The sequence below is a fragment of the Elgaria multicarinata genome, chromosome 17, assembly GCF_023053635.1.
Source record: "Elgaria multicarinata webbii isolate HBS135686 ecotype San Diego chromosome 17, rElgMul1.1.pri, whole genome shotgun sequence".
Classification (NCBI taxonomy): Eukaryota; Metazoa; Chordata; class Lepidosauria; order Squamata; family Anguidae; genus Elgaria; species Elgaria multicarinata.
This window is the reverse complement of record NC_086187.1, coordinates 4875743-4903458: the sequence shown is the minus strand read 5'-3', so window position 1 is coordinate 4903458 and position 27716 is coordinate 4875743. Positions and strand designations below refer to the sequence as shown.

At 46.8% G+C, this 27716-nt stretch overlaps 2 protein-coding genes across 4 annotated transcripts in view; both read left to right on the top strand.

The window, feature by feature from the left end:
• TSC2 (TSC complex subunit 2) overlaps window positions 1-27716 on the top strand; it is a 187002-nt gene that overhangs the window by 37583 nt on the left and 121703 nt on the right. The window lies entirely within an intron of this gene.
• NHERF2 (NHERF family PDZ scaffold protein 2) overlaps window positions 1-27716 on the top strand; it is an 89596-nt gene that overhangs the window by 7338 nt on the left and 54542 nt on the right. For all 3 annotated transcript variants that reach the window (XM_063143092.1, XM_063143091.1, XM_063143090.1), the window contains exon 2: window positions 3485-3742. In XM_063143092.1, coding sequence (XP_062999162.1) covers window positions 3485-3742 — 258 coding nt within the window. The remainder of the gene's footprint in view (window positions 1-3484; window positions 3743-27716) is intronic.

Here is a 27716-nt window from a genome sequence, read left to right as displayed (position 1 = left end):
TTCCCTCCCTGTATTAATGCCCCTCTCCCCACAATATGCACACGATAGAAATTTCTGCTGTAAGCTCTCAGAGGCACGGACGTGCCATTTTTGCTTATAATGTAACGTGCTATGCTGGTGATGGTGCTGTATGCAATACTAATGATGTTAATAAAATCTGTGGAACTCATTGTTAGCAGATGTTGCCATGGCCACTGGTAGAGAAGGTGGCTTTTTAAAAGGATTAAACAAATGCAGAAAGAGATAGGACACTACAATCAACATCTGGGACCCCTCTCTGAATGCCACCTCTGAGGAAGGCTCGGAAGGTGGCAACAATAATGGACAGGGCCTTTTCAATGGTGGCCCCCAGCTGTGGAATGAGCTCCCCACTCAGGCCCGCCTGGCACCAACACTGTCATCTTTTTGGTGTCAGGTTAAGACTGTGCTCTATTCCCAGCCTGGCTGTTCCATCTCTCCCTCTGCTGCAGCCAGATGGAATTTACTTAGGAGCCTGGCTTTTCATGCAACATAGCAAGGGGACGGGGGCTCACCTCTTGGATAATGGGATACAGCCTCTTTGGAGAGCAAAAAGTCTTGGGCTGGTTCTATGTGTGATGTAGCAGCAAAGTGGATCTGAAAGGGACCAGAAGGCCTTTCTGGTGTTTGAGCTGGTGCTCTTCCAGCAAGCTACGGATTGTTGCCTCCAGAGGTCACAGATGGGCAGAGAAAGAAAGAGAAGGAGGAGGTTTTTCAGCCTCCAGGTTCAGCTGTTAGCTCGTTCTGGCCAGAGCAGCCAGGACTGTAATCTATAAATTCCTCATTGGGGCTATCTCTCATCCACAGAGGCTGGTTCCATGACCTTGCCTTCAGGGAGAGGCCTGGGGGGGAAAGCAATTAGATGTTCAGGATCATTTATCATTTGGTACCTTGATGATTGGACAGTGTCCTCTCGGTAGAAAATGCAGAGAACTACCTTCTGGCAAAGAGCACCGTTGCCAGCTCCACAGCATTCATGGATCTCTCTCTCTCTGGCTCAGTTCAGACAGTTCACATTTCTCAACAGTGGTTTTAGAAGTCCACGGTGGAGTTTTTACACCACCGTTGAGAAATGTGTTGTCTGGTGGTAGGAAAACTCCACGCAACGGTGGAGGTTTTTTTTGGGGAAAACACTCCACGCAGAATATCCACATTATGCAGAGGAGAGTTCTTGCACAACCATTGTGTTGCGTGTTGTGTGGTGGGCTCCGTGGAGTTTTCCATTGCATTGAGTTGAGTTGACTTTTCCCACTGGCTACAGAGTTCCTTGGCAAGAGCAGCGAAAGGAGCAAGTGCCCCTCTAGGAGAGCCGCTGGAATTGGGTTTCTGCAGCAGTGGCTGATGGGATACCATCGGGAGGACCGGGGGAGGCGAGAGGGCAGAGGAACTGTCAATGTCACAATGGATTTTACTCAACACCACTGTAGCCAAGACTCACACAATGGTAGAGTTAGAACATGTGTGGAGAGCACCTCCTAAAAACCCAACCGTTGAGTGGAACTTTCCCATGCATTGACTAATATGTTATCTGAATTGAGACTCTCTGTCACATGGACTTTCCCAGCTCCTGTTAATTCCAACAAGGTTTATGATTGTGCCACTTGACTCAGAACTGGCTGAATTTCCCACGGGCATCCTTAAATAGATTTTAAAATTAAATTCATGCAATATACAAAAGTAGTCAGATCCCAGAAGAGAGACCGGGGTGCTGGCGCTGAATCATAGAGTCATAGAACAGTAGAGTTGGAAGGGGCCTACAAGGCCATCGAGTCCAACCTCCTGCCCAGTGCAGGAATTCACCCCACAGCATACTTGACAGATGGCTGTCCAGCTGCCTCTTGAACGCCTCTAGTGTGGGAGAGCCCACAACCTCCCTAGGTAACTTGTCCCATTGTCGTACTGCTCTAACAGCCAGGAAGTTTTTCCTGATGTCCAGCCGGAATCTGGCTTCCTGTCACTTGAGCCTGTTATTCCGTGTCCTGCACTCTGGGAGGATCGAGAAGAGATCCTGGCCCTCCTCTGTGTGACAACCTTTTAAGTATTTGAAGAGTGCTCTCATGTCTCCCCTCAATCTTCTCTTCTCCAGGCTAAACATGCCCAGTTCTTTCAGTCTCTCTTCATAGGGCTTTGTTTCCAGACCCCTGATCATCCTGGTTGCCCTCCTCTGAACACACTCCAGCTTGTCTGCGTCCTTCTTGAACTGTGGAGCCCAGAACTGGACACAATACTCTAGATGAGGCCTCACCAGGGCCGAATAGAGAGGAACCAGTACCTCACGCGATTTGGAAGCTATACTTCTATTAATGCAGCCCAAAATAGCATTTGCCTTTCTTGCAGCCATATTGCACTGTTATGAAATGGTTCTCTCTCTGCCTGCCTCACCTCGGAGGACGAGAGCAGCTGAGAAGGGCTTTCGGCGATTACCTTAGCAGATGGGCAGGTACATGCAGGGCGAGGTGGCCTGGGAGGCACCCAGGTCTTCAGCTGCAGAGGACCTACACAACACCTGATGAAGGCTGTTTAAATGCTTTTTGTGGGATTTAACCCCATGCCAGTAAACTATAAACAGGTCTCCATTGCCCCAAACGATTCCCACTCTGCCAACTTAAATGGGGTTCAGAATTGCTGCCCCATCTACCATCAGCAGGGAAGTATAAGGATGTGAGCCCTATTTGGTCAGACCAAGCTAGATGCACCCAGGAAGCCTACAAGCAGGAGATGGAGCCTGTTTTCTCCCAACATCTGGTCCTCATAGGTGTCTTTCCTCTGAGGTTTTGTTTAGCTGTAATGGACAGACCTGCTGGATCTAAGAAATGACCGTCCCATCCAGCATCCACTGTCCTACAGCGCCTGCCCTCGGCAAAGGCCACAAGCAGGTAATGATGGAGGCAAGAGTCCTCTGCTGTTGTTTCCTCACCACCACCAGTATCTGGTATTTAGAGTTGTGCTGTCTCTGGACATGGTGGTCCGATTGAATTATCATTACTAATAGCCACGATTGATCCCAGCTCCAAGTGTACAGTGGTGCGAGGTTTAAGAAACAGAAACTATTGCTCCTCATTTGAAAGGAACACCTCAGATGATGAATAGATGTGCGTTAAATTCACAGCTTGCCCGCCAACTAAGATTGGCTTTTGCTAGTTAATCAACTAAAATGGTAGTTGATTAATCTGTGCTGATTAATGCTTACAGCCCTAGTTTTTTGTGCTTGCTGTTGGCTGAAAGTTCCCCCATATCTCCGTCCTTGATGGTGCGTTTGCAGTCTGGCTTCCCCTCCCTCCCTCCCTTCCCGCCTCCTCTTTGTTCATCCAACCTTTCCCTTGTAAACCAGAGAGCGATTGCATCGGATCAGTGCCCTGTACAGTGCCTGGCACATGGTTTGCACTCAATGCATATTTCATGGCAGTGCTCGGCCCTTTCCAGGAATCCTTGTTCACGTTCTCCTTTTGTTTTCCCCCTTTGCCAGGTTGTGCAGCGTATCAAAGCTGTCGAAACCGAGACCAGTTTGCTGGTGGTGGACAAAGAGACCGATGAATATCTCCGGAGCCTCCAGCTGACCTGCACCAAGGAGATGGTGAGCACCGGTATCGTGGCGAACTCCGAAGTGTCGCCGGTCAAATCGCCCAGAAGCGACAATGGGGATATCTGGAAACCCCAGGCGGAGCTCAGCACCAGGAACCTAAAGCGGCACAAGCACAGCACGAGTTCAGAGAGCGGGAAGAAGGTACGGCCGTGCCTGGGCGGCTCCGGAGTGGGAGAACAAGGGCTCATGTACACCAAGCTGGATATTCCACTGTGAAAGCGGTATATAAAAGGCAGGAGCCATACGACTGCTTTATAGCGGTACTGAAGTGCACTGAAAGCTGTTGGGGCCCATCGACACATCTACACCAAGCAGGATCTAGCACTATGGAAGCGGTATGAAAGCAATATAGGGTCTGTGTCATGGGCCCCGACAGTTGTCAGTGCACTTCAATACCACTATAAAGCAGTTGTGTGGCTCCTGCCTTTTATATACCGCTTTCATAGTAGATTATGTAATTTTGTAAACCGCCCAGTGACCTTCGGCTATTGGGCGGTATAGAAATGCAATAAATAAATAAATAAATAAATAAAATAAATCCTGCTTGGTGTAGATGAGGCACGAGAGGGTTTGGTGGTCTCAATTGTCTCTGTCGCTTGGGGCTTCCTAGGGGGAATGTTTCTGCGGGGATGTTTCGTCTCTGCCGTTCTAGTCTGTCCCAGCCTGCTGGAAAGTGGGCACGTTGTCGCTTCTGCCTTGAATTTGCCTCTCACAGAATGGTCACTGCAAGTGCCCGGCTGGCGTTTGCTTGTACAGGAGGTTGGGCCTGTTTTGAACGATCCTGCATTGTGCAGAGCTAGAGAGCTAACCGGGTCGCAGTGCTGCCGCTGAGTGGTGGAAATGAGCACGGGGGTGGGGGTGGGGTGGGGGGCGTGTTGAACAGAGCAGTGCAGAAAGCGGAAGGAGGTCTTTGGCTGGGCCTGGAGTCTCTTCTGCAGCGGGGTGGGCGCGGGGGGGGGGGGAAGGATAATCCCATCATGGTGGGAGAGGGAGGAGGATGGGTAATGACTGAGTGGCCCTTAGTTCCTATGTGGGAAACGAGGTCAGGATGTGTTGTTGGGCCTTATTTAGAGGTGCTTGGGGTCGTGCCAGCGGCTGAAATCTTAGCTCAGTTAATTCCGCCACTTGATCTGTGAGATGGAAGGTGCTCTCGTTTGTAATTCGTTGCACCAAATAAACAAGGAATTCTGCAACAAAGCAACCCAGATTCTGCGTTCTGAGTAAATGATGGAAATAGTGCAGATCTGCATCTGCTAGCCATGGACAGGGCAGGGCAGGCCCCCCCAGGCTTATGACGTTTCACACCAGGCATTACTCATTTGTTCTTAAGTTTGCTTTTGCAGCGCAAGGGCCAGAAACGCGCTTTATCAAAATAGAAAGAGGGGCGGGGGAGGAAAAGAGATGAAATCTTCAGGATGACAGGTTTTAGGCCCAGTCTCCAATTCTGCATGGCGTGACACGGTTCCTGATGCAGAAACAAATACGCGTAGCCCCAGCCTAAGGCAAAGACACACCCAGCAGTGCCAGAGAACGCCACCTTTCACAGGCTGAAAACAATTCAGCAATATAAACAAAAGGGGCGAACTCTGTAAGAGGCTCATGACCAGAGCCCCCAGTTTGCCTGCAGAAGTTCCCAGGTCCAGTCTCCCAACAACATCTCCAGGTAGGGCTGGAAAATCCCCTGCTGAAAACTCTGGTGGACAGCTGCTGCTGCCAGTCAGAGTCGACAATACTAGGCTAGACGGACCCAAGGCTCTGTCTCAGTATAAGGCAGCTTCTGAGGCCTTTTTAGTCTTAAAAGCAATGGTGGAAGGAGAGCGGATTTGAATTGGGAATAGAGAGATGGGGTGGCTAACCCTTTTTCCTCGTCCCCCCCACCGCCACCCCCGATGTCTTCTCCTGACCCAAGTCTCACCCTCTGCTGCAAGATGGTAGTAGTCACATTCACACACACCACTTCTGGGGCTAATATTTATTTATTTAGTAATGTGGAGGGAGGCATTGATTGAGGGGAGACATGATAGCACTCTTCAAATACTTGAAAGGTTGTCACAGCAAGGAGGGCCAGGATCTCTTCTTGGTCATCCCAAAGTGCAGGACACGGAATAACGGGCTCAAGTTAAAGGAAGCCAGATTCCAGCTGGACATCAGGAAAAACTTCCTGACTGTTAGAGCAGTACAACAATGGAATCAGTTACCTAGGGAGGTGGTGGGCTCTCCCACACTAGAGGCCTTCAAGAGGCAGCTGGACAACCATCTGTCAGGGATGCTTTAGGGTGGATTCCTGCATTGAGCAGGGGGTTGGACTCGATGGCCTTGTAGGCCCCTTCCAACTCTACGATTCTATGATTCTATGATTCTATGATTGAGCAATGGCATGGCAATTGAGTGCCTAGAATAACCCATCTGTTTCATGTCATCTGCATTTTGGAGATGCAACCACCCCCTACCCTGGCTTGGGGGCTTTCTGGAGTGGCTGCCTCCAGTCTTACATAAAAGCGAAATAGTTTGCTGCTAAGGCAATAATTAGCAGGGGAGGCCTCACGCAGAGCACCAGGGCTCAGGCCCAGCACTTTGGTAACGTGCAAACATTTTTAAACCAGACTAAACAGCCATTTGTCTGGTTACCTGTGAAAAATTAGAATCACCTCCAGGCGACCAAGCTGGGGAACCTGACCAAAAGATCCCTCTCTTCTCCTTTTAGGACAAAAGTGGTTAACATGGGAATGTTTAGGATAGTGGGGAACATGTGGCCTTCCTGATGTTGGTGGACTACAACTCCCATCAGCCCTAGCCAGCATAACTAATAGTAGGGGATAATGGAAGTTGCCATTCACGCAGTCTGGAGGCAGACAGGCTAGTAAAATGCCAGGCTAGTAGCTTGGATGCTCTTCTTTCCAAGACATTTAATTTTACATTGCAATCCTATATGTCTACTTAGAAGTAAACCCCATTCATTTAAATGGGCTTTACTCCCAGGTAAGAAGTTATAGGATTGTAGTCTTCGTCAGTTAATTGGTTGAAAGGCAATGATCACGCGGCACAAACATCTTTAATCGGTTGACAACTCTAATTATTTCATACACGCCTTTTGTAACGATCCCCAAGCCAGAAACCTTGATAAAATCAGGCCAACTTACAGCTCAGCCGTGAGAATGTCAACATGTTCCTTTACAAATTTGTTTCCGCTCTTGCTTGGCCTGCTGCTGCTTTGAGCTGTGTGCTTTTAAAAAAAAAAAACACGCACTAGAGAATGTCACCATCAGGTCAGGTTTAGGAAGTTTAAATTGCAGCTGCTTGAAAATACTGTATTTGAGAGAAGAGAGAAACAGACAGATAGATAGACAGACGCAGGGGAGGAATTTCAGTTCTCAGTGCTAATTAGCCCTTTTCTGGAGCAAGGGAATCTTGACCTCCCGAGCACTGCAAATGAACCAGAGGGGAAAAAATCTTTACTGGAATTGCTGGCTGGGTGGGTTGTTTGGTGGGAAAACGAGGGGCTGTATGTGTATCTCTGGGCTGCTGTCTGAGAGCAGAATGCAGCTGCATTCCACCATATTGTGTTTTTTTTAGAAAAAGCTAAAGTTTTGCACCAACCTCCCCCCACTTTCCTGCATTCTATATACATTTTATGAACAAACACGGTGGCTTCTCTGTTTCTCCCCTATTTTCCATCATTCTGGAATTGCTAGTTATGGGGAGGGTCAGGCAGATAGGGAGAGTAAGGAACCCTGTCCCCATAGACCAGCCTTCCTCAACCTGGGGCGCTCCAGATGTGTTGGACTGCATCTCCCAGAATGCCCCAGCCAGCTGGCTGGGGCATTCTGGGAGTTGTAGTCTAACACATCTGGAGCGCCCCAGGTTGAGGAAGGCTGCCATAGACCCTACATCTCGTTCATTCCCCTGCACCCTCCCCAGTCCCCAGCTGACGTTTTAGCGCCTGTTCGAAATTGCCCGAAATGCTTTTAAGTTTATCTTTGTGACTAGAACACCTAGTGTAGGGTGACCCTATGGAAAGGAGGACAGGGCTCCTATCTCTTTAACAGTGGCGTAGAAAAGTCCAGTGTTGTCATCTAGTCCAGTGTTGCCAACACTGACGGGCAGCAGCGATGGCTCCCCAGGGTTTCAGGCAGGAGATTTTCCAGCCCTACCTAGGGATGCTGCCGGGGATCGAACCTGGGACCTTCTGCATGCAAAGCAGGTGCTCTCCCGCTGAGCTACGGACCCTTCCTATTGAAACTCAGTGGCAATTTGGTGGCATGGTGGTGGCAATTTCGGACCAGTGGGGGATGCAAAGTTCAGGGCCTTCGGACGTGTGTTGCCCACCCCTGGAATAAACAATACTGAGCTAGATGACTGATCTGGCATAATGGAACTTCTGATTTGTCACTTCTAATAGGACATGGAGCATGGCCTCAGTCTGAGAAGTGAGTGAATGGGCTGGTTCGTGGTGGAGGTCCAGGGGATGGCTGCGGCCTACCTGTGCCTCCCCCTGCAAAGAGGAGCCCCCTTCTGTTTCCCCAGAACTTTTCTCCTCGGATATAAAACAACAGCATCAAACCGGCAACGCTACACTGTTCTTTTCTGCCTTCCTACACAAAGTGGAAGCCTGACTAGAAGAGGGGTGAGGGTGCGCATGGGATCAAAGTGTACACCCTGTGCATTATTTCAGAACATCCTTCTCTCCCTCCCCTTCCACACACACACTGGAGTCTTGCTCAGGACTTTAGCCGCCTGGTTGTTTTTGAGTTGGGGTGTTGGCAGGAAGCCCCTCCGGAGAAGGAAGGTATCCACCCCATAGCAGAAATTTCCTTTGCAGCGGTATTTTTAGTGTAACACAAAACAAGTGGAAATAAAAAGGAGGTAGGAACAAGATTAGCATCAGGATGGACTGGGCTGGGCCCGCTTTTGTTCCTGGGGAGACAAGCGCCTTGGGTTTCTGGACCAAAGAAACATCAGATTCCCAGGAAAAAGGGTGGGGGCTGAGGCACGAGGCTTGATGCTTTTATTGCAAGACTTGGAGATATGATGGGCTGTTTCCACTGGCAAGGGTCAGAGCTATAGAAGCAAAAGAATAACGCTTTTTAATCATGTTGCTAGGCCTCATGTTTGCTTTGAGGTTTTAAGGGATGGCCTACTGCCAAAAGACACCCAAGTCTCTCCCTTCTTCCATCCTCCAGGATTGTGCAACCTGTCCTATTGTGGGGGGTTGGAAATGGGGACAAGGGCAGGGGAACCAAAATGGGATTTCGCTCAGCATAACTGCTACACATCTCATTTGGAGGCAGGGAAACATTTTTCCAGAGAGCTGAAGGTGGTGTGAAGAGGGATTGTTGTTCTTAGGGTGCACCCTCATCCCGCTTTCACCTCTGCTGAGCAGGGTTTTTTGTATTAGTTGGAAAAGAGTGTTTGAACAGAGGCAACACGGGACAAAAGAAATGAAGTGTGCATACCATTCTCAGAACCACGTCCACTTTTCTTAAGGACATAAGACGTGCCCTGATGCTGGATCAGACCAAGGGTCCATCTAGTCCAGCACTCTGTTCCCACAGGGGCCAACCAGCCGTCGGCCAGGGATGAACAAGCAGGACATGGTACAACAGCACCCTCCCACCCATGTTCCCCAGCAACTGGTGCATACAGGCTTACTGCCTCAAATACTGGAGATAGTACACAACCATCAGGGCTAGTAGCCATTGACAGCCTTCTCCACCAGGAATTTAGCCAACCGCCTTTTAAAGCCATCCAAATTGGTGGCCATCTTGTGGTGGTGAATTCCATAGTTTAACCAATTAGCTCCATGGGATATGACCCCAGTGGGTTCTGGTATTATGGGAGAGGGAGAAAAATGTCTCCCTATACATAGTCTCTGCACTATGCATAGTTTCGTACACCTCTGTCAGGTCTCCCCTCAGCCTCCCCTTAATTGTGAGCCAAAAAGCACTGACCGTGTCCAGCTGTTGGCTACTTGTGGTCCCTATTGATCAGGATGGATCCAGATTGTTCAGAAGAGGGAAGTAATCTGTGTTCAGCGATCTTGAATATGTAAGTGATAGAGGTGGTTTGCAATGGGAAAAATCCTCATTATCCAAAGGTCTTCCTCTTTGCCCTGTTCTCTCGAATGTTCAGTTGTGGTTGTATTTCCCTAATATCTATGACAAATTGGTCCAGAAATGGCTGACTCATCATCATCATCATCATCATCATCATCATCATCTGCCTCTTCCTCTGGATTGAGGTGGGGAACAACACTAAATAAAATATAATACATAAAATTAGTTGAAAGAGCATATTCCAAAATCCCCCCTTTTGTTTACCAGGATAAGAAATGTGCTGTTTTCAAACTCTACTTCCTTTATTTGAGGAATTAATTGATAGGCCAGAAACTTTTGAACTCTCTCACTGGCTCATACAAATATTAAATTAGGAATACGTTGGTAGGGACCTGGCCTCTGCGTGGCTCTTGTGTACACGGCGCAGACTTCTCCAAGGTGGCTTTATTCCAGTAGATCCCCGTACTTAATCTTTTACATCTGACTGTTAAGAGTCTGCCTGAAGAACAGAGCTGCATTCAGGCAAGTGAGAGCTTTAAGTGCTAGATTTAAAGTTCTCTGAAGGGCGTTTTAACTCCATTAATGGGTTGGTGAATGTGGGAATTAATGGGTCATTTAAGAACTCTGAGCTGCTCTCGGTAGGGATTTCTGCTAAAGGAGCTCTTGGAAATGTGAAGTCCCCAGGGGATCAGGCTGCGTTCCCACGTGCCGGCTGAACTTCGGAGGCTCCTGAGGCAGTGGTCAGGCCAAAGGCAGTTTGAGCAGCCTGCGGATTGCAACTCGGCAAGGGAAAAACCAGCTAAGAAGGCACATTTTTGTACTCAGAACAATTTATGCAGTTTTCTCAATAAGCGGGATCCTCCCTGCATCATAAATGTGAGACTAGTGCTTCTGAGCATGTGCAGAATTATTTTCTTTGACTTAGTATCTACCAGCGGCCCTTGCACATCTGAGGTGGGAGAGGTAGGCTTCCAGGTCAGGAAACAGGACGTCTGGCTGCAGCCCATATGTCGCTTGTTTTAGAAATTAAAGACTTTTCTTTGAATGGTCTCGCTGGCCTCCGTGATGCCAAGGTGTTCAATTCATTGAGGAGGCAGGGAGACCAGAATTGCTTTGAGTTGGGGCTTAGCATTTCCAGGGCCAGGCGGCCTGTGCTTCGGGGCATGAGAAGTAGCTGTGAAGATGGTACCTCTCAGTGTGCAACATATGCCTTTTCCTTGGCACTAAATTGCTCCCACTCACACAACTGGGGTTCCAGGCTTTCACCACCTCTATTTTTAAAGAATGACCATCATAGAATCATAGATAGACTAGTAGAGTTGGAAGGGGCCTCTAAGGCCATCGAGTCCATTCCCCTGCTCTCCTCAAAGCATCCCTGCCAGACGGCTGTCCAGCTGCCTCTTGAATGCAGGGACAATTGCAAAGATTCTGGGCCCGTAAAATGTATATACTCCATTCCCTGTGGGCCCTGCATACTTCCAAGGCAGCCTTCCCTAACGTGGCATCCTCCGGATGAGGAGGGCTACAATTCCCATAATCCACAGCCAGATTAACTGTCTGGAGAGCTCCAGGTTTGGGAAGGCTGCACCAGGGGAAATTTTTATTTTATTTTTTGTAGGGGAAGAACCAGTTGCGTCTGCTGCTGCAAGCGCTCTCTCAGTCTGTCGGATCTCCTTTTTGGATCTCCTTTGGCGCACTTAGAACCAAGTGGCTCTTGGCCCTGCTCTGTTGTTTGTGATGTTTCCCAGGTGTTTATATGGACGGCCACGGCGGCTGGGGCCCAGCTTGTAGCGATACAGGCTGATGGGAACAGGGGCTGCTTCCTCTGTCTCGGGGGTGAATGTTTGGGTCTGCTCCTTCCTCTAGAAGAAAGAAACCTCAGTATTTCCCAAAGGACACTTTGTGGATCGTCTCCCGCGCCATCCCCAGCTCTAGCTGCAGTTTCTCGGCTTTCCCTTTCCTGCTGGGGCCCAACCAGGACAAACACCTCATTACTCAAACAAATAGTTCACAGGATACACAACATGAAGTCTTGCAGGTTGCCGGAAGTGGCGCGAGGGAGCCTGTGGGGTTGAGTAGCCTTCCTCAAACCTGGGGAAGGCTACTCAGGTGTTTTGTACTTTGGTTCCCATCATCCACAGCCAGCACAGTCTGTGGACCAGAGTGCTGGGAGCAGTGGTGGCTGATGGCTCCGATTTCGGTGGGGCTGTAAAAATCCGTGCTGGGTTTCTGGCAGAACCAGCCAGAACTCTAAAGGAGCTCTCCAAGGTGCTGAACCTCAGCCCCCAAATGGTTTCGACACCTTGGATCATTCCTTCAGAGTTCTGTCTGGTTCTGACTAAAACCCAGAATGAATTCACAGCCCCACCAGCCTCCAGTCGCTGGGGGTTGTTGTCCAAAGCATCTGGAGGGCACATGGTCGGGGTATAGGCTCCCAGACCGAGCCTTCTGGGCTTCAGGCTTCAGGGAGGAGCCTTTGGGTTTCCGCTAGGCCAAGTTTGGTATATAATGCATATGGCAAATGTTCCTAATTCCGGCCCATATGCCACAAAGACGACCTGTCAGAATGTAAGAGAGTTTTGGGGCGGGGTGGGGGGAAAGCAGCGCATGGGATGGGTGTGTGGGGGGGAGGGATATAGAGTGAGGAAGCGGTGGTGGTGGTGGTAGGGGGTGCACAACCCTCTCTCCCGCCTGCTGCTTCTGGGCCCGAAATGCCCCATCCCAGGGGGAGGTACGTTTCCCTCTCCTAAAAGGGCCTCCGTAGACTGTCCTTTCCCCTCAGGGCCAAGCTAGGCGTGATGATGTGGGAGTTTGTGACTGGATCCCCAGAGGTTGGACTCGATGGCCTTATAGGCCCCTTCCAGCTCCACTATTCTATGATTTTATGTCTTTTCCAAAACTCACAGGCAGCTGCAGTGTGGGGTGAGGCAAGGGACTGAATTTGACCAAGGCTGGAGAGGGGGGTGGGATTCATCCTTGCCTCCCATGCTGTTTTCCCCACCAAAATCCCCTTTCCCCAGCCCTGCTGAAGCTGCGAATAGTCTGGAGACGGTGGTGGGGTGTGTGTGCGTGTGCATGCATGTGTGATCACTACCTATGTGGTACCAGTCCTTTCCCCAGAGAGGCAGTTAGCAGTTGTGGGTGGCTGGGATTTTGAAACAAGGGGGAAAGGGCTAACCCCCATTCTATGTCAATGCTGCCCTGATCCAATTTGCCCCCTCCCCACATCCTACTTACTTTAAGGGGTGGGCAGGTGATGATAGGAGGTGGTGAGCAGCAGCAGCAAAAGCAGGGAGGAGGAGGAGGAGGAGGAGAGGGCAGGGGCCTTTGGCAGCACCCAGAAGTCTGTTACCGGCCCTGGTCCCTCTAGCTCAGTGCTGTCGACACAGACTGGCAGCAACAGTTCTCCAAGGTCTCCTGCAGGAGTTTTTCCTGCCTTCCCTGGAGATGCTGGGAGCCGAACCTGGGACCTTCTGCCTGCAAATCATCTGCTCTGCCACTGAGCTACCACGTCCCCTTCCAAAATGTGAATGAGATCTGGCTTCAGAGGGTTGTGAGCTTGTTTGTATCTCTTCCTCTCCCCATGGGAGTGGGGCTGAGAATTCTTGGCATCCTCCCTCTGCTATAATTCCCAGGATTTTGGGAGTGAGGCCGTGACAGACTGGTATGAAACCTAGGTATGTTTAGAGTTTAGGTAAGGTTATGCGTGAATAACTGGTGCAGAATTTATTCTCTCCGTTCTTTGGAGGTTGGTGGCATCTGGATGGCTTGTGGTGCTTGGTGAATCACTGTGTGAGAAAAAAGAAGTCTGCTAAAGAAGGTGGGATCTCTACCACTTTTTGTTTCGTTTCGTTACAAAGAGTGATGAGCAAGGGGAGAAACTCACTCTCAAACACGGGAGTGGCTGAGCTGCAACTTGAGAGTTTATCACGGTGACCCTGCCCATCAGTGAGTACGTTCACCCTGAACTTGATGGTTTGAAGAATGATTCTCTGTGTATGCTTCCAGTGCACAGCTCTTCCCTGGCCTTATCTTTTGTGGCAGGTACATTCCAATCTGCCCAGGCAATTGGCACAGTTGCAAGTTGGCAGGAGGTGAGCATATCGATGGATCACCGCTACATTCTGCTTTCCCACCCAGAAAGTAGATACACAGCATTTTTAAAATTTTATTACAGTTCTATCTCCTCTTTCCCCCATCATGGAATTCAAGGTGGCCCACACAGCATTCCTAGATGGTCTCCCATCTAGATACTGAGCACACCCTTAGCTTCAGCAAGGCTGTTGCATCATGTGCCTTGTGACCATGGGGCAGCACCCTGCCAACATAGGGTAAGAAAACATAGCAATACCAAGAGAAACACCTAAAATAACAATTTCATAAATTATTATTAATATTGTTGTGAATCATAATAACATCCTTGTGATGATGATGATGATGATGATGATGATGATACATGATTGGTTGGAGTGTTGCCTGTAAGTCTACAGAAGTTACTAGCTTGCCTACCCAAACAGAGCTAATTTTATCATTTGCGGTTGATCAATAGCCTGAAAAAGGTGGGGAGAGGGCAGAGAGATCTTTCAGGTAACAGAAGCTTTCTGGCTTGGTTGCTTGGAAGAAATTCTGACTCGCCACAGGGGATCCTGAGAATGCTTGTTTGCAAGACTGTGATAGTGGAATAGAACACACATTGAAGTAACTTATTCATGCCAGCATGTGGTTGTGTGGTATCAAAAGCTTTCTTGAGTGTGCTTGTCTTTCTCCCAAGATGACATTTCACTTGTCCAAGGAATGTGGTCCAGGATTCCTTGTGGTTTTGCTGAAGATGTTGGGGTATGCCTTGAACTGAACGCTCCTATGTTGGGATCCCTTTTTTAAAAATGCTCTTGTTGTTTATGCAGTCGGGCCAGCTCTGTCTCAATACGTCAAGGAGCTCTCTTTCAGCCTTTTACACAAACCCCCAATCTAACCAGGCCTGCCCTCACTTTTTTTTTTACTACTACTGGCAGAAATCAGCCTCCCTGGATTACACTGCGAACAGAGGCCGAGACCTGTGGGCATATTCTAAATACTCCAGCTCTAGTTCAGAATAGCATATTAGGATTATAATGCTATCTTAATAGCTATAAAGCCCTCTCCACAGACTCTGATTAAAAGCACCGTTGGAAGCCAAGTGCGTCATAGACGGGGACAGGCAGCAGTTGGACAGGCAGCTGATCAGTAAGAGCCCCCCCGCCCCCCCCCCCCCCCCGGCCAGGTCTTACACACAAAATGGTCAAAGGGAAGACTTGAGCGTTCAGGCTTCTTGTTGTTGTTGTTGTGGGTATGTGGAAAGGTGACTCCCATGGAGCTATGATAGGAGGCGAATAAAACGAATGGGGCAGAGAGAAGAATTCATAACACAGGACTTCACCCAATGCACTGGACTACTAGTAGATTCAGAGCAGCCAAAGGGAGTTACTGATGGTCACTGTTTGGAAATAAGGTTCTGAACTCGATGGGCTCTTGGTCCGATCCAGCCAGGCTTTGCGTGTGTTCTTGCGTCTTCAAGTATTGCGTATAGCTCTTTTTTTATCATATGAATATTTGTTTGGAATAAAATTAACTAGAACAAAGATAATAACTGAAGGAAAAAGAGGGAGAGGGGTGCTGCTATTTCCATAGTTTATGACAAGCTAGTCCGCCTGTTTATCTTTATTCATCTTTAGAAGTTTGTTAAAAAAAGAGGTTTCTAAAATAATGGTGTTGATAATTAATGGTAAGTTCAGAAGAACTGAGCTGCTCAATAAAACAACCCTTACTGAAATAGCCCAAAGCAAGCTAAGCTATGCAAGAGCTTAGGTGCAACTGATTGTACAACCTGAGCAAAGCATACTACCGTATTTCTTCGATTCTAAGACACACTTTTCCCCCCATATAAACATCTCTAAAAATGGGGTGCATCTTAGAATCGCGGGTGCGTTTATTATTTCTTAAAATCAAAGCTTTTTTTCCTGTTGATGGTACTGAAATTCGTGTGCGTCTTACAGTCGATGTATTTCTTAGAATCGAAGAAATACGTTAAAAAAAAAAGAATCCTCATTGAAGAAAGGTTTACACTGGGGTGGGGGTTGGTGGGCAGAGACAGCTAGTTCCCGGGCCTGATGCTGGCAGGCCCCTGTGTGAACAGAGTGCTGGACTAGATGGACCCTTGGTCTGATCCAGCATCAGGGCCCTTCTTATGTTCTTAAATGGAAGATGTCTGAACCCAGTAAAATTCTGTGAATGATGGAGGGTGATTTCACAATGAGCGTCTCATCTGGATGTACCCCTGGAGAGAGAGGGGGGTAGGTTAGGGTGATTTATTGTTGTGGATCTTTTAGCATTTTCATGTGAATTTTAATTTTAATTTTGTGGGGTAATCAAATACATTGACAGATACAGAAATTATCTTGCCTTGTGATGCTAGAAATGGGTCATTTAGTGGAATGGATTAGTCATATGCTCAGGACAAGAAAATACATATTCTTGCAATTAAATGAGATTTATTGGATTATGGGCCCCGAGTACAAACACTTTGACAACTGATTTATATGTTCTGCAGAGCCACGCAGCAGAGTTCTTACTGGACAGAACCACTCTGAGCTTGAGGCAGGGGGCCACATTTTTGAATGCTGCTCCACATAATCTCCCTAGACGTGGAACATTAGGAGGGAGAGAGAGTCAGGGGCTGCATACGCGCACCCAAAGCCTCGCAGGGTCTGCGAATCTGCGCAGCATCAGTTCTACGATGCAGCCACAGTTTTGCAGCTACTGCAGGGCTGTTCCACAAAGCTGGGCAGAAAAAAAGTCGGGGACTTACCCTGACATTTTCGGTGGGAGCGAGGTCAACGCGGCTCTTCCGCCATCTGACCTCGCTCCATGGCTGATCCGGCGGGCAGTCCTGGCAAAAGGCGACCAGTGATTGGCTGCTGGAAGTTGGGAAGAGGGCAAGGGGATGGCTCCATTACCTGGATGGCCGCCAGAAACCCTGCGCTCCCTCCTTGGTGTTGGGATTACCTGATGTAATCTCGGGAAAGTGAACCCAGGGTTTTGGGGGAAGGTGGCGCTAACTCGGTGCCGTGAAAACACCCCCCTAGACCACTAACTTTCTCACTGGTGTACTAGATGTTTATATGCCAGGACTTTTCTTTTCTTTTTCTTTCTTAACAGGATGCGTCATTCCAAAGTGCAGTTTCCTACCTTCAGTCTGGTACAGTCCAAAAAGGACTCTTCCACATGATTTTGGAGAAAGTGTAGCTCAGTTCAAATAAATGGAACATATGCCTATAAATGGCCACTCCTGACAATAGGAACAGAACACCCATGTAAGAAACAACAAAGGCCGTAGCTAGACCTAAGGTTTATCCTAGGATTGTCCTGGGGTCAAACCTGTTCATCTAAGTGCCACACAGGGCATCCAGCGCTCAGGCAGGGATGATCCTGGGATAAACCTTAGGTCTAGCTATGGCCAAAGAATCTAAGCTTTTGTGGGCACTGGCCATTTCATCCCATGCAATGTTCTCCATGTTCAGAGACAGTATACTGGGTGCTGGGCAGAACGTGGCAGGAGAACATAGGTGTGCACAGCACATTTCATTAGGGTGTGCACCCAGGGATATATATTTTTTTAAAGGTGAACATTTATTGAATATTCAATCATAAAGGATATTACTTTTATTCATTTATTTATTAAACACTGTAGACACTGATGCCTTACTCCATGTTCAGCTTGCCTGACCGTGGGAGGGCCCAGCATTGGTGGAGCTTTGTGGTGATATTAGCCTTTGGGATCACAAGATGATATTAGCCTTTGGGATCCATCCTCCTGGCCTCTTTGAAGTGTGGCTCCCAGCAGAGCGGCTCCCAGCAGAGTGATTTCAATGGCATGCTGTTGGGGGTGGGGGGGTCAGCGGCAGTGGAGCAGCTGGAGGACTGTTCTTGCTGCATCTCGATCCCCCCCTGAATCCCTACTCAATGGCCCCCTCAATTCAGCGCTTATTGTTTGAGATATTAGGGTGTGCCTGGGCACACCCGGCACACCCCTTGCGCACGCCTATGCAGGAGAAGGCTCTTATAATCTTGCCCTGGTTGTGAATGTCCCTGGTCATCTTTTGCAGCACTCTTCCCCAACCATAGCCAGTGGTGGTTGGGAATGATGGAAGTTGCAGGGCATTACTTCCATTTCTTCTGAAGGTCTAAATTAGCAGCTTAGCTTTAATTAATAGCATCATTATGTCTCCTGAATCATTCTTTTATATTGGCAATTTCGCTGTTGTAGGTGTTGGTATAAAGACTCTAGAGGCCCAAACCATGGGATTTTCAGCTGCCTTCACTAAAAGTCACATAGATAGCTTCTGTGGTAGTAGTAGTAGAAGAGGAAGAAGAAATAACATGACTGCAGAATATTGCAAAGAAAGCAGAAAATCAATAGCAATCTTGTGATGTGGTGTGTGTGTGTGTGTGTGTGTGTGTGTGTGTGTGTCTTGCTTAAGTCTAATATAGGCTGGCTGTTCAAACAATTTGATTTTGACATCCCTGATTTAGCTTTCTGGAAGCCTGCCTTAAGCTATAGCCACAGCAGTTCTCAAAATATACCACCCTAAATAACATTTCATATTTTGCTTGGTCCATAAATCCATTGATTCCCAGTATCTGAAAACAGACATGTATCTAGGACACCAGTGACTTGCTGGAATCAGCCTGGTGGAGCTGATAGTGGAAACTTTATAAATAGGATTTAATACGATGGGTATTTGAAAATGAAGTTGGGTTGATGTCACCAAAGGATGGAATAAATTGAATTTGGATACTTTGTATCCTTCCACATTGGGTTGGTGACTCTTACTGTTGGGTTCCCTTTTTGTAAACGTTTTCTGTCTCCATCATGAGGCTCTGAAATTAAGACCAGAAACCCCGTTAACAAGGGACCCCCACAGACAAAATACGTTGCAACGGGAGACAATGCTTTCGATAGATTGTTAAATGAAACTATACTGAGCTGAATGTTTTTGTACAAGACAGGGTGTTTGTGGAAGAAGTGGGAATTAATAGATGTTAAGGGAGCCTGTTCCATGGTGGTTTATGAAGTAGCATGTCTGTTTTATTATACATTATATAGGGATACTATAAACTGGCTGCTACCCGTGGCCTTTGAGACACCCACCACCACCACCTTTCGACATTGGCTGAACTTCTGTGATGCCGTGGAATGTTTATTCCCAGTCTTAAATGCTCAGAGGGAAGAGGTCTGGAATAGAATGTCAACGAACAGGTCAGGTTCAGTGTGGGAAGTGACAAAGCACTTTAAGGGGAGATTCATATTGTCAGTCTTGCAGTGAGGGGAGGGGAAAATATCAGCAAATATGGCTGCCCAGTTCTTTCCACTTTGGCAACCATGCCATAAGTCAATGAAAGTGAACTTGCACAACAAAGCCACCCAGTTGCAAGAGATGGCTGAAGGATACCTCAGGGTAGATTATTATTGATTTTCCATACAAAACAACCAGTCATTCAATCAAATCAATATATTTGCACATTAAAAAACTAACATGTCAGGCAGAAGCGTTCTATCATGTGAGCACCCCACCTAGAGATGAGTGAGCAAGCGATGTTTGCATTCATCCAGATTCTCCAAGCACCATACTGCATCAGGAAAAGCCAGTCTGCTGTGGAATCCAGATTCAGAGAAACCTGAACTCATTCTAACAGCAGTTGAAAGGGTTCGTGGAAACTGAAGGAGAGACGAGCATCAAGTTGATAGTTCATACCGAACCTAAAGACTTATCTCTTCCAGCAGGCCTACCCAGTTGAATTTTAGGATGCCTTTTAATAATGTATAAGTTTTGAATGTTTTAATTCGTTATATGTTGTTTGCATTTGTGTTGTACCCTGCCTCGATCCAGAGCGAGAGGCAAGTAACAGTTATTATTATTATTATTATTGAACCTGAAGACAGAATAGGCAGAGGCAGTAGTACTGCACGCAGAGATGTTGAGGGCAGGGGGAGTTGAGTTGACAAGAGGTTGATGTGTCCAGTTCTGGGCTCCACACTTCAAGAAGGATGCAGACAAGTTGGAGTGGGTTCAGAGGAGGGCAACCAGGATGATCAGCGGTCTGGAAACAAAACCCTATGAGGGGAGACTGAAAGAACTGGGCATGTTTAGCCTGGAGAAGAGAAGATTGAGGGGAGACGTGATAGCACTCCTCAAATACTTGAAAGGTTGTCACACAGAGGAGGGCCAGGATCTCTTCTCGATCCTCCCAGAGTGCAGGACATGGACTAATGGGCTCAAGTTACAGGAAACCAGATTCCAGATGGACATGAGGAAAAACTTCCTGTCTGTTAGAGCAGTACGACAATGGAACCAATGACCTAGGGAGGTCGTGGGCTCTCCCACACTAGAGGCCTTCAAGAGGCAGCTGGACAGCTGTCTGTTAGGAATGTTTTAAGGTAGATTCCTGCATTGAGCAGGGGGTTGGACTCGATGGCCTTATAGGCCCCTTCTAACTCTACTATTCTATGATTCTATGTGCAGAATAGCTGAAGGATGGGGGAAAGAGTAGGCCGGAGGGTGCTAAAATAATTATTGGTGGAGGAGGCAAAGATCTAAGGGGAAATGGAGCAAGAAGGAGCACAGAGCTGATGAATGAGATGTGGAGGATGAGAATAAACCTCATGTCATGGGGCAGGTGAGAGAGCTTTGTAGCCCAGGAGAATGTGGATCCATGCAGTGGGATCAAAGAGGCTGAATTAAACAACTGTCTTGAACGTACTTGCAAAATCTTTAGCTGTAAGTTTCAGGCAGGTCCCTAGCGGAACAGAAATGTGTGAAATGAGGGAGTGTTCTTGGAAAACTGAGGTTTAGCAAATCATGTGTCAGAGTTCTTCCTGGACTAAACCATTGCAGGCTTTAGGCAAGGGACCGCCTATTTGGATGTTCCCTGGGAATCATAAGTGAGTTTGAGGCACCTGAAGAAGTATGGAGACGAGTTGTGGGATTAAAGGTGCGTTGTTTTGTTTTTAACGTGTAAGAGATACACTGTTGGAAAAGGAGGCTGTCCAAAGAAAAGGGCCTCCAGTAGTCTTTAAAGGCAGCAGAAGAGGAGTGTAGTGTAGGAAAATTGAGGAAATGTGCAAGGGAGGGATGTGGGGGAGCTCAGACAGTCGGGCCCCAACATGAGGTGTTGTTGACAGCAGTGAGACGTGTCAGAGGTTCACTCGCAAGCCACATCTATCAAAGCCCCCCTGTGTGGTCTGCTGTGAGGTTCGACTGTAGCTAGGTGAACATGGCTGTGTTCTTCATATACATATGGTGTGCATTATTGTCCAGGGCTTCCTCAGTTATTTCAGCAAGAAGCATCCAACATTTCATAGGCTAAAAACAGCGTAGATTGGCAACAGATGCTCCTCCCCTGGACGGATTAGCTAGCAAGTTGCTGCCTGTGACTCAGGAAAAACACAAATATAGGTTTATTCCAGACTGCAGGCAGGGCACGTGCACAACAATTCCCATCCCTCCCCAATGTTGTTACTGTGAAGTCAGGAAGGGGAACAAGCAGAGTGAGAGTCCCTGTTTGAGAGTATCTTTTAAAGCAGGGGTGGGCAGAAAGTAGAACTCCAGATACTGTTAGTTTTACCCTACCCTGTGCCTGTTTACCCTACCCTGTGCCTGTTTGCATTCTCTTCCTCTCCTTATTGTTCTACTATGATTTTATTAGATTGTAAGCCTATGCGGCAGGGTCATGCTATTTACTGTTTTACTCTGTACAGCACCATGTACATTGATGGTGCTATATAAATAAATAAATAAATAAATAAATAAATAATAATAATAATAATAACTCCCAGCATTCCTAACCATTGGCCATGCTGGCAGTGGCTTCTGGGAGTTGATGTCTGAAAGATCTGGAGATTTACCTTCTACGTACCCCCCTGTTTTAAAGGACTTGATGTATTCCGGGGAGTTAAAGGGGTAATCCAAAGTTGGACTTTCCCCATCCTTTATATCAGGGATGGGCAACTTCTGGTCTGCTAGATGTTTGGGCCAACTACTCCTACCATTTCTCACCATTGCCTATACTGGCTAGGACTGATGGAAATTGTAGGCCAAAACTTCAGGAGGGGTCATAGGTTGGTGTGATAAGCATAACCCTTGTGTGCAGAAGGTCCTTGGTTCGATCCCCGGGTTCTCCAGGTAGGGTGAGGAAAGAAGCCTGCGTGAAACCCTGGAGAGTTGCTGCTGCATCAACAATAGTAGGCTAGATGGACCAAGGGTCCAACTCAGTATAAGGCAGCTTCCTAGGTTCCACAGGTCCCCCTCCCAGCTTTAAATACATGTCTACAAATAGGTGAGGGGGTTCTTCTTCTCCTTAGAAGCTAGTAGTGGGTGTTGTTCTTCTAGACTAACTTCAGGGGCACTCTCACCATGAGGCAAGGTGAAGGGGGCTGCCTCAGGTGTCAGGCTTGGGCATCATTAGTGATGGCCACCAACTTGGATGGCTTTAAAAGGGGGTTGGATAAATTCCTGGAGGAGGAGGAGGCTATCAAGGGCTACTAGCCCTGATGGTTATGTGCTCTCTCCAGTATCCGAGGCAGTAAGCCTGTGTGCACCAGTTGCTGGGGAACATGGATAGGAGGGTGCTGTTGCACCATGTCCTGCTTTGTTGGTCCCTGATCGGCAGCTGGTTGGCCACTGTGTGAACAGAGTGCTGGACTAGGTGGAGCCTTGGTCTGATTCAGCATGGCACTCCCTATGTTCTTATGTGGCAGAAATGGGAGATAGACCGATCTGGTCAGTGGCATAGACAGAATTCTGGGGCACAATTCACTAGGAAGGACCATAATTCACTAGGAAGGGCCATTTAGATTTACTGTGTCAGGCACCAAAATATTTTTTTAAAAAAATACTCTGGGCATGCAAAAGAAAAAAGAAAAAGAAAGAAAGAAAAGAAACAGATCTCATCTAGGAACCATAGATAAAAGGTTACATATTTAGGACAATGCTCATAATATAAATGTACTAATTCAGCCATTTGCTTTGCAAGTTGTTCCCCAGTTGTCCATCCTAACACCCCTAGATTCAACCCTTGCATAGCCTTTCCCAATCTGATGTCTTCCAGATGTGTTGAACTGCAACTCCTATTGTTCCTAGCCAGGATGCCCATTGGCAAAGCAAAGGTAGCCATGTTGGCCATAAGAAAATTAGTACAACCAAAGGTCTTACACTAACATGGATTTTGGGATTTTTCTTATGGCCAACACCATATTTTCTTATGGTCTTTGCTTTTTATGTGACTTGGAGAATATAGGGTCCAATCCTATGTACCCTACTGAATTCAGAGTGAATTCATGAACAGCATTCAGCCATCCATGCTGACTGGGGATTGCTGGGAGTTGTAGGACATTTTTCTGACTAAACATGCAGAGGTTTGCATCAGTTAACAATTCAACAGCAGAACCCCATACTGAAAGAAGAGTGTTTTATACCACTTGAAGCTGGGATTGATTCTCTTGAGGGTTCATTTCCTCCAACTACTACTGGAAATTTGGCTTCTATTGGCTGGTGTGTTTTTTTTTGTGTGTGTGTGTTTTAAAAACCAGGTACATCATCTAAAATTATCTCCATCTTTGTTACTATAAAGACTGCCTAGTTTAGCTCTGTTTCCCACCAATAATGGAGCCTGTGTGCTTCGCCTAAGATGGAAACAGTTCTGAGTAACAGCTGAATTTTATTTTTTCAAAAAACGGGAGATCAAACTTTTCTTCCTTTCTTGCTCTCAGCTGTCCTAAGGGCATTTTGCCTGATGAAGAGATCAAGTGATCTCAAACGTTTGCACATGTCTTTTGTGTCCTTTTGGTTGGCTTAATAAACGTAAGACACTAATATGGATTTGTACGTTTTCTTACAGCCAACACGGCTAGCTTTGCTTTTATTATAAAAGAGAACACCTTCAGGTGCTCCCCACAAATTAAACCTCTTGTTCCTAGCATTTTTATGTATATATTATTTCCAAATGCTATCATTCATACCGTATCCATTTGTTTAGCATTTCAATATGCTTTGTTATTATTAGCATTTTTATCTCCTGTCTATTTTATTCTTAATAATAATAATAATTATAATACATTTATTTCTTACCCGCCTCTCCCTCTGGTTCGAGGCAGGGAACAACATTAAATACAACAATACAATACATAAAACTGGTTAAAAGAGCATATAAAACTGATGCAATATTAAAATAACAATCAAAACATTTGTAAACCGCCCAGAGAGCGTTGGCTATGGGGCGGTATATAAATGTAATAAATAAATAAATAAATAAATAAACAAACATCTTAAAAAAAATTATCCATCATTCTTTCTGCTACAGAAGGTTGTTTTGGTTTGTTATTATGCAAAGCTGCTGTTTTAGTTTTTGGGTCTAAGGCCACAGCTAGACCTAAGGTTTATCCTGGGATCATCCAGGGTTTGCCCCTGCCTGAGCACTGGATCCCCTGTGGGTCACCTAGGTGAACAGGTTTGACCCCTGGACGATTCAGGGATAAACCTTAGGTCTAGCTATGGCCTCAATATCTTTAAACTATCAAGAATTAGTTCAGAAATGGACTCATCACTATCTTGTATAGTCAGATATATTATAGAATTTACGCCCCACAAGCATATACATGTTTTTCAGAAGTAAGGGTCACTGCATTCAGTGGAATTTACTCTTGTGTAAGTGGGGATAGGACTGCAGTCTTAGTTGCCATTTTATTTAAATGGAAAGGTATCATTTTTATATATTTCCCCCACTATATAGAGTATGTGAAGCGAGTAAAACAAACCAATAACGCCGTTGACTAAAGATGCAATCCTGTATCGAAGTTAATGCAAGCTGAGAGGTTTTAGGATTTGGCAGAAGCTCCAATACGCTGGTGGAATGCAAGACGTGCCTCCTGTCATGAGCTTTGTGCTTTCCTCCCATGTGCTCTGTGCTTCTTGTACGCTTGACCCCTCAAATAACCCAGTTTATGAAATAAAACTGGATGTGTTGAGCAGACTTTTAACTTAAAAAAAACTTTAAAAACAAAGCAACATTTTTTCCTCACACCTTTGCTAGTGGAACATTGGCCAAGAGGTGAAATCTTAGACCATAATGGCCCTTTTTCAGAGTGCAAGGAAAGAAATAGGTTCTTGGATGCTCTCTCCTCCTTGCTTTGTCTTGTATCAAGATGGATTAGATTCATTTTTCCTGGCAAAGGATGGGAGTGGATTTATCTTTGGCTGCTAAGCTGAAAACTGAGCCGTTGGGGACCTCACCCGTCATCCCACTTGGAGAGTCTCTGCAGGGTTATATGACCCAGCTTCTTAGTTGTGATTTATACCTGCAAAGAAGTAAATACAAGAAAAAGTCCACAGAAAGGAGCAGAGACAGACTTACTCATGAACAAACCCACACCGATAATTGCGAAACAGTGTATATTTCTGTGTCCACAGTTCTCCGCGGGGACAGGGCCATCTGAGACTCAAAACGCGCTGGTGGGCTTTCCTCTGTCTATTTACTAATTCCATTGATTTGTTTATTAAATGTATAACTTATCCTTTGGTCAAATAGGGTCTCTGTGCTCACAAAAACTGTACAAATTCCAACAGTCACACAGTGGGGCATTGCAATTTAAAGCATCATGCTTGAAAACATGCCAATAAAGAAATATAAAACATACATATAAACAGCCAACTCCGGATTGGCCCTTTGCCAGGCCCCAAAGATGACAAAAGGGGGAGGGGGAGGTCCACAACCCCATCAGTTCTGTCATTTTGACTCTGTACAGTATACCCACAAACAGAGGCACAAACGCCTTGCAAAAAGAAAGTCCCTTAGTGACCTTCTGAATGTCACGAGGGGGTTTACTTTGTGAGCATTACTTGGAGGAAGTTCCATGGTGCATGTGCCCGTCTGCTCCTCGTCATCGTCCTGAAGCAAGGCTTCCCTGGATGACTTCAAGAAAGGAGGGAGGTCATATGGGGGGAAAGGCAGTCTTTAAAGTGCCCCTCCCAAGCAGTGCAGGGCTTTAGGGGCAGTATCCGCACCATGACCTTTCCTTTTCATCAAACCCAGGTGAGGCAGTGCCTGGGCACAGTAATGGACTGGATGAGGGCTAATAAACTGAGACTCAATCCAGACAAGACGGATGTAATGTTAGCGGGTAGTTCATCTGTCCAGCGAGGTGATGTTTGCACTCTCCCTAAAGGATCGGGTCCGTAGTTTGGGGGTGCTCTTGGATCCAGAACTGTCGCTTGAGGCACAGGTGAACTCAGTGGCAAAGAGCACCTTTTATCAGCTTAGGCTGATAAGCTGCGCCCTTATCTGGACAGAGATAGCCTAGCTACAGTTATCCATGCTCTGATAACCTCTCGTTTGGATTACTGCAATGCGTTATGCGTTATACGTTATACATGGGGCTGCCTTTGAAAACGGTCCGGAAACTTCAGCTGGTACAAAACAGGGCAGCACGATTACTAACAGGGACTGGCCGACGAGACCACATTACGCCAGTCCTTTTCCAGCTTCATTGGCTGCCAGTCCAGGTCCGGGCCCGATTCAAAGTGCTGGTATTAACATTTAAAGCCCTAAACGGCTTGGGGCCAGGCTATCTGAAGGAACGCCTCCTCCTGTATGTACCTGCCTGGACCCTAAGGTCATCCTCAGGGGTCCTTCTCTGTGAGCCCCTGCCAAAGGAAGTGAGGTAGGTGGCTACCAGGAGGAGGGCCTTCTGTGCTGTGGCACTCCAGCTGTGGAATGAGCTCCCTAAGGAGGTTCGCTTGGCACCTACCTTATATGCTTTTAGACACCAGGTGAAGACCTTTTTATTCTCCCAGCATTTTAACAGTCTATAAATAAATTTTAACTTGGTGTTTTAAATTTGTAATTTTGCGTTGCTGCTGTTTTTACCTGGTTGAGCTTTTATATTGTATTTTATATTATGGTTTTATACTGTTGTTTTATACTTTGAATGTTTTTAATTTTTGTGAACCGCCCAGAGAGCTCCGGCTATTGGGCGGTATAGAAATGTAATAAATAAATAAATAATAAATAAATGACATGAGCCTGGGCACTTATTGGGACCCTGAGGAGGCTGTTCTCGGTGTCAGTGTTACTTGCTCCCTGCAGCTGACAGTGACTGCGTTCAGACAACACGATAGTCAACGGTGGGGTAATAATCAACTTGACAGTAGTTTATCTAAGGGGTACGCCCCACACAACATGATAATAATCAACCATGGTGTGGATTAGGATCAGCGCTGAGTTGACTATTAGTCTACACTGACTCACTCATCCCCCCTCTCCCCCACTCAGTCATCCCACTAGTATCCCATCAGCCATTGCTGCCAAAAATCTATCCTGACAGCTGGACTAGAGCGGCAGCTGCCGCTTTGACCGCTCTTATCTTGTGACTCAGTGGCCGACGAAATCACCAGTGGTGCCCTGCACACGTCACGATAACCAACAGTCGTTCAAATAGCCAACCTAGCACAGTGTTGGTTCTTTTTGTGGGTTGTTCCAACCAAATAACCAACCGTTGGTTAAAAAAAAACACCTCCACACAACACGATAAATAACCAAACTCCAACTATTTGGTTATCATGTTGCCTGAACCCAGTCAACGACTCCGTCGCTGCATTTTGGATGGGTGAAAGTTTGAAATGCTCTGTGAGTGCAGCCCTACATAGAGTGCGTTATGGCAGCCCACTCTAGAAGTTATTCAGACAGGTATAACCATGACTTGGTTTGCTATGAATAAATCTGGCTCTGCACCCTTCTGTAGACTATTTGGGGAGTTTTCTTCTTGTTGGACCGTTGAAGAGGACACACCAAGCGTGCACATTCCAAACCACATCCCATATCCTGTCCCAATTCTCTAGCTCCTGGTTTCTGAGTGTGAAAGTTTGTACCTCAAAAAGATCGCTAACTGTATCACAGTGTCACTTGTTTTGATTCGGACAAAAATCTTGTCTTGACTTGCTCTCCTTCTGTATCAGAACTTTTTCTTTTAAAAA